The following is an 11,125-nucleotide window of genomic DNA, read 5'->3' on the forward strand; positions in this document are numbered from 1 at the left end:
TTTCTCAATATCCAAAGACCTCGAAGTCAGAACTACATTTTCTTTTATACAATAGGGATCTCTGTACCAGCTAATTGGGCAGAATCTCCAAATTGACTTTAGATTTGTTTTTTTTCTGCTTATTGGGTGTTTCAACAGAAAATGTCCTCACCCAAGGGATGCAAGTAAATGAATTGAGGTCCTTAATGTCACTTTCCCCTAAAAATGATTGAATAAGTGTCTGCATAACATTGCTATTGCTGCTGTAACAAATCACCACACTAAGGGTTTAAAGGAAACAAGTTAATACACCTACAGATCTGGGGGTCAGAAGCCTGATGAGTCAATGAGCAGAAAGCAAGATGTCTGCAGAGCCAGGTTCCTTCTGGAGGCTTCAGGGAATGTCCCATTTCCTCTCCTACCCCAACTTCTCTTTCCACTAGGCTCTTTCTCCATCTTCAAGGCCAGCCGTGCAACATCTTCCAGTTTCCCTCTGATTCCAACTATTCTTCCCTCCTGTTCCAATGTTAGAACCACAGTGAGTACATTAGTCCCACCTACATAATCATGGCATCTTTTCTTAAAGTTAGCTGATTAGTCACACTATTCCATCTTCTACTTGAATTCTGTCTTGCACTGAAAAAGTAACATATTACAAGTTTATGGGAATTATGATGTAAGTATCTTTGGAAGCTCATCTTTTGCTTACAGCAAATTTTTCTTCAATAATAATTTCTATAGTGTCACACAAGGGCCCTTATGCAAACAAATCAAATTAGGTACTTTTCAGAAGCATATCATATGATGTCATTCATGAATCCTTACATAAAATAATTGAACAATGAACTTACAACAGATTCTGGAATGAATGAATATACACTATCTATTCAAAGTTACCTGCAAACAATTTTTGGTCCTGAAGACCTAAAAGTACCTACACCCAACTCTGACATAGATCCAGCCATACTATTCAAAGTGTGGTCCAGTGAGCAGCACTTGCAGCATCAACACCACCTGGGAAGTCATTTGATTCTAAGAACCCCTGGGCCCACCAGGACTTGCATTTGAACAGTAAACCTGGGTGACTTATATGCATCTTGAAGTTGGAGAAGTGCTGGACCAGACTAGGCTTTGTCACCTTCTCATGTTGACAATAGGGGTGGGATAATTATTTGTGACAGATACTGTAGGTGGTTAGTAGCCTCTGTCCACATGTTTCAGGGGCAAAATCATCTCAGGAGGAGAAACACAGGCCCAGAGTTTGAAAACTGGAAGCAACCTGACAGATTTTGATCAAGGTCCATCCCTCACTTAGTTCATAACTTTGAGCAAATCACTAAAGCCTTTCCAGCCCCATTTCTGCAAAAGGAAATGGAGTTTATGATAGTAATACCTAATAGAATGGACTTTTCAAGAATTATATCAAAAAAGTCTACAAGGTACTAAGTTCAGATTATATAGCATAAAACTATCAAAAGGTATCTCCCATAATTAACACATATTTTATAATGAGGCACTAAATGACAGCTCATAACTTGTGATATTATTTAAAAATTTCTATTTATTTTGACAAATGCATCAAGAAGCCAGGCAGTGTGGTAGCCAGGATTGCATATCAAAGGAACACACTTCTCCCCTCATTGAAGAGGGGATAACAATGCTCTGGAGACATTGAGGCAGCATTGCTACCACAAATAAGTTCTTGGGTATCAAAGGGTCTATCTGATTCTGATGCATGTCATAGTCTCAGACTTTGGAGGAAATGTTAACTCAGTGTTAGAAAAAGGTACTAGGAGGTGAGACCTCTGGGAAGCAGATGAGACCCAAGACAAGGAGTCATAAAATCTAAATCCACCTGGCTTCTAACATGGTCCTTTGAGATCTGAGAATCATTAGGAAAAATTTTCTTCCTGTTAATTGCAGAGGCCCGGCGGGAAATCATGTACTTAGATGTAGGAATAACACAAGGGAAATGTGTCTGATGAGCCAATATTCAGAGAGTTGTGAATATCTCCCCATGCAGTACCTGAGCTTGTACAATGATGGCAGACAGGACATGGTTGTTGCTGTTGATTCCTAAGACTTGCTCAAGAACTGATGCTTCACTCCATCCTACTGTCTTGTGTAGGACAGAGCTTCAGTCTCCATCATCAACCCTACAGGGAGCAATTGTCACTTACACACAGAAACCTTCCTTTCAGAAAACCCATCCAGGGGATTCTTAGAGCCCGGTATGTACATTAGGAAAGGGTCAGATAGGCTGGAACTTGAGAAATTTACTTCGTCATTAGGACCCTAATCATCCCAGCCCTGAGGCCAGATATCTCTGTTTGTATTCCTGGTTAAGGAACTAATTTATACTTAATTTACTTAATATGTTAACAAGGATGTATCTGTTTGAATCTGCTCTCCAGGGCCAAGTAATGGGAATGGGAGTCCAGTCAGATGATGCTGTACAATGAGATGCATGAAATGGCTACAGGAAAATGAAAACACTTCAGTGGAGTTGTGTTGTTTTCAGAGACGAAATGGAGCAGTAGCTGTGGAGAGCAGTGCAGTGAAGTGAGTGTTTGTACTAAATTCCTAAGATGGGGTGTATTTCAGCATGTTTTGTATTCATTGAAAGATCCAACCAGTAGAAGTAGACAGCATCATGCTGTAGCAGTTAGGGAGACAGACATTGCAGTGTCTTCTTTCATGATACATATTCACATAAGAAAACATTTAATAAGTCTAAAATGGAATACTGAGTAGTTTTACTTCATTACTGGTGAGGCTCATATACTTTTGGATTTCATGTCCTTTTATCTATTCAAATAGTTAGTAGAAATTCCTATCCCACACTTAGCCTTTCCATGCAGTGCACATTTTTCCATGCATTGAATGAGAGATTCAGTCATTCTCTTGGGAATATAAATTGAGGACTAAGCCAAAGAGTATAGCATGCTGAGAAAAAATAGTTTTGAAAATTCAGTGATGAAAATATTAAGGCCACACATTGTACCTTTAATTTTAATGACCCCAAGACATCCTAGTTCATGTTTATATTTATGCCATGATGACTTCACTGTCCCAGCTAACGGGGTGGAAATTTCCAAATATTTTTAAAAATTTCTGTTGTATTCCCTGTGGATTTTCAAAGTAAAATACTTACCCAAGGAAACTAACAAATGCAGACATTTTAACTGAGCCCCTCCATCACATGTCACTGCATGACTGAATCTATTAGACTGCTGAGACTGCTGGGAAGCACTCCCACACCAGTCGTTCTCAGTGAACACAGATATGGGCATACAGTTCTAGGTGTCAGAGCCTGGCTCCAGTCTCACTTGCTAATATCAAGGTGTCTGCAGGGCTGGGCTCCTCCTAGAGGCTCGGGGAAAAACCTGTCTTCTCCTTAATTCCAGTTTCTGTTCTGACCACCTGCATTCCTTGGCTCAGGGCCCTCCCTCCTTCACTAAAGCCAGCAGTGTCACATTTTCTCCTGGTCTCACTCTCTGAATCTAGGGGAGCATTGTGCTGACCTTGTCCCCCTGGATGATCCTGCTCATCTTCTACCTTCAAGTCAGCTGAGTATCAGCCCTGTTCCTTCTGCTACCCTCATCATCCAGTTTATATAAAAACATCATATTCAAACATACTGGGGATTAAGGTGTAGATATCTTACAGAGGTCCAAATCCTGCCTGCTAAAAATTGTTTTTCAGAATACTATGATTATGTGTCACTCAAGGGCCCTTACACAAAGGAAACACAGATTCAATCATAGCCTTTGGAATGGGTGAATACACTTTTCCTTCAAAACCCCATGCAGAGACAACATTTGGATCACAGGGATGAAAGTGACTGCAACTGAGTCTAACATAGAACCACAGCCTTTCTTCCCAGAGAGTGGTCCACAGACCAGGACCTGCAGCATCAATACCACCTGGGTGCTTGTCAGAAACACAGCTTCTCTGAGCCTAAAATATCTGCTGAGTCAGGTTCTGCATTTGAACTAGAATTTTGGGTACATTATATGCATTTGAAACCTAGGAAGTGCTGGTCTAAACTAGATTTTGTTACCTTTTACAATTTACATTTGGGGATGGATTATAAATACAGAGATATTTATTTGTGTGAGCGTGAATTGTAGGTGTTTAGTGGTATCCCTTCAGGCATTGCTAGGTGTAAAATCATTTCCAGTTGAGACCCACTGGCTGGAAGAATCCAGAAAAAATCATAACCAAGGCCCATTATATACTCTGATATTACCTTTGAGCAAATTGCCAACCCCCTTCAGCTCTTTTCTAAGGCCTTGGTACTGGCCATTCCCACTGCCAACTACACACTTGCTCATACAACCTTGATCTCCCTCCCTTTCTCTCTTGAGTTGAGTGCTCAAATGTCACTTGTTGGCAGACCTTGCCTAAAAACCCATGAAAAATAGAATGGCCTAGATACTTTCCCTTTAGACCTGCTTTTGTTTTCTTCATAGTATTTGTCACCATGTGTAATGTTATATTTCTATTTTTTGCCTCTACATTCTTTCCCCAATATTGGCTTGTAGGAACTTGTGTTTTTCAGTACCATCTATTCACAGATTAGACAGTGCAGAAAACACAGTCAGCACTTAATTTGTATTCCTGAAAACTTGAATAATTTCTCACTGATACTGTAGTTAGGCTAACACCTTAGGGGAAAAACAGATTGGGATGAAAATTTGTGCTCTGATGAACACTGAGAAATCATAGAAGAAAACAGATCCATGTCAAAATGCTGAAATCAATATCTTAACTACAACATATAAACTGTAGCATTACAGCTATGTGAGTAATACTGCTTTGTGTGAAAATTACTCCTGTTCTTTTTCTCTTTCTTGAAAGTCATCTCCACCTCATGGATTCAGGGAACCTTACAAGAGTGTCAGAATTTCTTCTCCTGGGACTATCAGAGGCACCAGAACTACAGCCCTTCCTATTTGGGCTATTCTTCTGCATGTACCTGATCACAGTGTTGGGAAATCTGCTCATCATCCTGGCTGTCAGCTCAGACTCCCACCTCCACACACCCATGTACTTCTTCCTCTCCAACCTGTCCTTGATAGACATTTGTTTCACCTCTACCATTGTCCCAAAGATGCTGCTGAACATCCAGACACAGAGCAAAGCCATCACCTATGCAGGCTGCATCACTCAGATGTGTTTTTCCTTACACTTTGCAGTGTTGGATGATATCCTCCTGACTGTGATGGCCTATGACCGCTTTGTGGCCATCTGCCACCCCTTGCACTACATGGTCATTATGAACCCCAAGCTCTGTGGACTACTGGTTCTAATGTCTTGGATCATAAGTGCTCTGAATTCCCTGTTACAATGTTCTATGGTGTTGAGGGTGTCCTTCTGTCCAGACTTGGAAATCCCCCACTTTTTCTGTGAACTCAATCAGATGACCCAACATGCCTGTTCTGACACCTTTCTTAATAACATTGTGATGTGTTTTGTAACTGTACTACTAGGTGGTGGTCCCCTGGCTGGGATCCTTTACTCTTACTCTAAGATTGTGTCCTCCATACGAGCAATCCCATCAGCTCAGGGGAAGTATAAAGCATTTTCCACCTGTGCATCTCACCTCTCAGTTGTCTCCTTATTTTATGGTACAAGCTTAGGCGTGTATCTCAGCTCTGCTGTTACCCACAACTCACAGTCCAGTGCAATTGCCTCAGTATTGTACACCGTAGTCACACCCATGCTGAACCCCTTCATCTATAGTCTCAGGAACAAGGACATAAAGAGAGCTCTCAAAAGATCTTTTGTGGTGGCAGGTACAAAAGGGACAATCACTTGAGGACAAAAAAGTATCCTTGCCTTCTTTGCCCTAAGATTCAAAACCAGAAATTGTGATAATTTAATCAGATTTTTGGTTTTGAACTTGCTCATTTCATTTCTGTCCTGGAATTTCCTTTGTTTGTTTCAAGTTCTCTACACAGTTTAAGCCACCATTTTATTAAGCTTTGTACTTTGTCTATTATATAGACAGTTTTCCCTTTGTCCATTTTCCAAAAATCAAAAAGTTTTTTCCAGCCTTATCAGATATATTTGAAAGTGTTTCTTTATTTCTGTGTAAACAATGATGTCCTTAGAATAATTTCTTCTCAAATGACATACAGGGCCAGCAGAAGTAAGGCTTGATTGTGTATGGTTGGTAGGGTACGTGAATGCTTCATATGAGATGGACAACAATTTCAACATTTCACCTAAAATGTCATATGGTGTGTTTCACTGTAATAGTGTTATGTTATAGAATTACATGCTTATGACTTTGTAATAAAAAAGGAGCTTTATTAGTGCCAGACCCTATATATTATTGTAAGTAACTTTTTCTTGTTTTGTAGATAGAGTAGTAAAGGGTTTTTTAAAAGAGCATTTTATAACATGTTGATTCTTGTATAAAATTCACAAAAATTTTATGTATATTCCTGTAATTCCAAAAGAAGTTTGAGCCCTGAATATATCCACAGATATGTCTGTTGTCTGATGTCCTTTGATCTTATTGAAATTGCTCCTAATTAAAAATAAAAATGCATATCTTTCAAGTTCCAAAGAAAAATAAACAAACTAATTAAAAATGAAAATGAAAAGGGAACTCCATCATTGGGGGCATAACAACGAGTGCTTATGCAGCAGCTGTGTTCATGCATCTGTCACTGTGATTACAAAAAAGATCAGAAACAAGACAAGGTTGTCCAATTTCACCACTTCCATTCAACATAGTATTGGAGGTCCTTATGAAAGCAAACAACAACAACAAAAATAAAAACAAAACTGATCAGACAACCAAAAGAAATAAAAATGTGGGGAAGCTCTACCTGCAGCCCCCCACCCCGCCCCAGCTGCCATGGATGAGAATAAGTCTACCAAGACATGATCTTCTTGGCTGATCTCTCAGATAAGAAGGACCAAGAGCTTTTTACTCAATGGGCTTGTATTAGTTTTATTTTGCACAGGAATACAGGTAAAGCTCATTAATCATTGTCAGGCAGTAAGGATCAAACAACAGATAATATACAAAGAACTCTGAGGTCCTATTCTGAGTCAGGGTCTGTTAGCTAAAGGGCTACAAAACTTTGGGAAACAAACTCACTTCCTGCTTGGACCCTCATCATTTAATTGAGAGCATTCTAAACAAAGCAGGTTTCACAGGATTTTACATATTCTTTCTTATGCCTGAATGCTCTAGGGAGCCCACCCTTTCCAGCACAGGGCTTCACCCACAACCAGCATTGTTTCAGACTTAAGTCAGGCAGGGGATGTAAGACAGCCAGGAGATTAGGAGACTTCTTGCAGACAGAATGAGGACTCAGGCTATGTAAAATCCAAGGGGCGAGGGTCCATCACCCCCTCTATCTATAGCCCCCCAAGTCCTTCCCTGGGGCCTCCCCATGATCATGCCTGTCTTAGATCGTTCCACCCTTGGGGAATCTTACCCATCACTGGCTAACTGATCAAGCATTAGGGGCCAGGCAGAATGAAGAAAAAGGAGCAGAAGTGGCACTCCTGCCAGGGAGAGAAGCTTTGTCTCCTTAGTGGCTTATGGTCTGAAGGTTATTCACTAAGCCTTAGCTAAGGGGGAAGGGGAGGGAGAGGTTACAGCTTCTGAAACCAGGCAGGGCAGTTCCCAACATAAAAGGCATCCAAACTGGAAAAAAGAAATCAAAACTCTCATTGTTTGCAGATGACATGATAGTGTACATAGAAAACCCTATAGACTCCACCAAAAAAATTACTTGACCTAATAAGTGAATTTGGCAAAACAGCTGGATACAAAGTCAATATTCAGTAATCAAAGGCATTTTTGTACGCCAACAATGAAATATCAGAAACAGAAACCAGGAAAAAAATCTCATTTGCTATAGCAACAAGAAAACTAAAGTACCTAGGAATAAACCTTCCCAAGAAGATAAAAAGACCTGTACTCAGAAAACTACACAACACTGAAGAAAGAAATTAAAGAAGACACAAACAAATGGAAGCATGTACCATGTTCATGGATTGGACAAATTAACATTATCAACATGTCCATAGTACCCAAAGTAATTTATAGATTCAATACAATCCCTATTCAATTACCAATGACATATTTCACAGATATAGAACAAACATGTCAGAAATTTATATGGAACCATAAACAACCCTGAATAGCTGCAGCAATTTGAGAAAGAAGAACAAAGTAGAAGGGATCACAATACCTGATATCAAACTGTATTACAAGGCCACTGTTATAGGGGACTGTTCTGCATGGAAGTGGGAAATGTAGCCCAGCTTCCACTTGGAAAAGCCAGTGGAGAGTGAAGTCTGGCACACAGGACCCACGCCCACAGATAGGTTCTCCTATGGGGAATCAGGCCTGCATTGTACTAGGTTGCTATGAGACTTGTTTTTGCTAAAACTCCCTCACCCTGAATTGAGGCAGCAAAAATTTATTGTTTAGTTATATCTCTAAAGTAACCTCCTAAAATCTGTGCTAAACCTCCAAAGTGTGGAGTGTAACCAGTTCAACCACTTTTCCCCTTGATCTGAAACATCCTTCTCTTTGAAGTAATTAGCAACATTCTTTCCTTTGTTATCTGTAAAAGGTAATCACCTATAGTGAACCTGCACATAGTAAATGAGGACCATCCTCAATGTAATGTACCCAGAAAAGCAATAAAAGCCTGTCCAGGCAGGGGTCAGGGCTCTCTCTGTCACTCAGAGAGTGGCCATACTATCCCTTTTTCTCCACAGCACTTCTGTAGTCTGTGTTAATTTGTTCATTGGAGCCACAATACACAGACTTGGTAGGCCAGAGTCTGCATCACACTGTAATCAAAACAGCCTGATACTGGCATAAGAATAGATACACAGACCAATAAAACAGAATAGAGAGCCCAGAAATAAACCCAATTCTCTATGGCTAATTAATGTTTGACAAAGGGGGCAGAAGCATAAAATGAAGTAAAAATAACCTCCTCAACAAATGGTGTTGGGAGATCTAGACAGCCCTACATGCTAAAACCCCCCCAAAAACAAACAAAAAAACTTTGATTACCAACTGACACCACACACAAAAATGAACTCAAAGTGGATAAAAGACTTAAATATAAGTAGTGACATCATGAAAGTCCTTAAGGAAAACATAGGCAGGAAAATCTCAGATAGTTTATGTAGCAATATTTTCACCAATATGTCCCCTAGAGCAAGCAAGGTACATAAAGGAAATAATTAACAAATGGGTTCTCATCAAAATAAAAAGCTTCTGCATGGCTAATGAAAACACTATTAAAATGAAAAGAGAACCAACCACATGGGAAAACATATTTGCCAATGACACCTTAGACAAGGGTTTGATCTCCAAAATATATAAAGAACTCACACGAGTCCACCCCAGGAAGACAACCAACCAAATCACAATGGGCAGAAGACCTGAACAGACACTTCTCCAAGGAGGACATACAGAGGGCCCAGAGGTATACAAAAAGATGCTCAGCATCACTAACCATCAGAGAGATGAAAATTAAAAACACAATAAGATGCCACTTCACACCAGTGAAAATGGCCATCATAAACAAATCAACAAACAACAAGTGTTGGAGAGGATGTGGAGAAAAGGGAACCCTAGTGTATTGTTGGTGGGAATGCAGACTGGTGCAGCCACTGTGGGAAACAGTATGGAATTCTCTCAGAAAACTAAAAATGGAACTGCCTTTTGACCCAGCAATTCCATTGCTGGGATTATATCCTAAGAACCCTGAAACATCAATCCAAAGAACCTATGCACCCCAATGTTCACAGCAGCACAATTTCTAATACCTAAGTGCTGGAAGCAACCTAAGTGCCCATCAGTAAATGAATGGATCAAAAAACTATGGTACATTTACACAGTGGAATTCTATGGAGCAGAAAGAAAGAAGGAGCTCCTACCCTTTGTGACAGCATGGATGGAACTGGAGAGAATTATGCTAAGTGAAATAAGCCAGGTGGTGAAAGACAAATACCATATGGTCTCACCTTTAAGTGGAACTTAATCCACAAAACAAACAAGCAAGCAAAATATAACTATAAACACTAAAATTAAGAAGGTACTGACAGTAACCAGGGGGGAGGTAGGAGGGGATAATGGTGGAAAAATGTGGAAGGGTTTTCAGGAACAACTATGAAGGATACATGGACAAAACCAAGGTGGGGTGGAATCAGGGGAGGGAGATGGGGATGGCAGGAATGGGAGGAGTAGTGGGAGGAAAAGGCAGACAAGCATACTTGAACAACAATGAAAAATTTGCATTACATGTCAAAAATTTATGAAATATCTAAATTCAGGGAACTTATATACTAAATAAAATTTTATTTTTGATATATTTTATTGATTATGCTATTACAGTAATCCCATTTTCCCCCCATTCACTCCCCTCCACCCTGCATACACCCTCCCACCCACATTCCCCCCCTTCAGTTCATGTCCATGGGTCATACATATAAGTTCTTTGGCTTCTACATTTCCCATACTATTCTTACCCTCCCCCTTTTTATTTTCTACTTACCATCTATGCTACTTATTCTCTGTACCTTTTTCCCCTCTCTCCCCCTCCAAAATCCTCACTGATACCCCTTCATGTGATCTCTATTTCTATGATTCTGTTCCTTTTCTAGTTGTTTGCTTAGCTTGCTTTGTTTTTGTTTTAGGTGTGGTTGTTAATAATTTTGAGTTTGCTGTCATTTTACTATACATGTTTTTAATCTTCTTTTTCTTAGATAAGTCCCTTTAACATTTCATCTAATAAGGGCTTGGTGATGATGAACTCCTTTAACTTGACCTTATTTGAGAAGCACTTTATCTGCCATTCCATTCTAAATGAAAGCTTTGCTGGATAGAGCAATCTTGGATGTAGGTCCTTGCCTTTTATCACTTCAAATACTTCTTTCCAGCTCCTTCTTGCCTGTAAGATCTCTTTTGAGGAATCAGCTGACAGTCTGATGTGAACTCCTTTGTAGGTCACTGTCTACTTTTCTCTTGCTGCTTCTAGGATTCTCTCCTTCATTTTATTCTTGGATAATGTAATTATGATGTGCCTTAGTGTGTTCCTCTTTGGGCACAACTTCTTTGGGACTCTCTGAGCTTCCTGGACTTCCTGGA

General features: G+C 39.9%; 1 protein-coding gene across 1 annotated transcript; it reads left to right on the forward strand.

The window, feature by feature from the left end:
- Nucleotides 1-4,954: 4,954 nt before the first annotated feature.
- LOC123828554 (olfactory receptor 7A10-like) lies at nucleotides 4,955-5,803 on the forward strand. The gene is made up of 2 exons (XM_045853601.1): nucleotides 4,955-5,309; nucleotides 5,595-5,803. The coding sequence occupies exons 1-2, from the start codon at nucleotides 4,955-4,957 to the stop codon at nucleotides 5,801-5,803; spliced, it is 564 nt and encodes a 187-aa protein (XP_045709557.1).
- Nucleotides 5,804-11,125: the final 5,322 nt, after the last annotated feature.

The sequence above is a fragment of the Phyllostomus hastatus genome, unplaced genomic scaffold (assembly GCF_019186645.2).
Source record: "Phyllostomus hastatus isolate PE091 unplaced genomic scaffold, TTU_PhHast_1.1 phas_contig_98, whole genome shotgun sequence".
Lineage (NCBI taxonomy): Eukaryota > Metazoa > Chordata > Mammalia > Chiroptera > Phyllostomidae > Phyllostomus > Phyllostomus hastatus.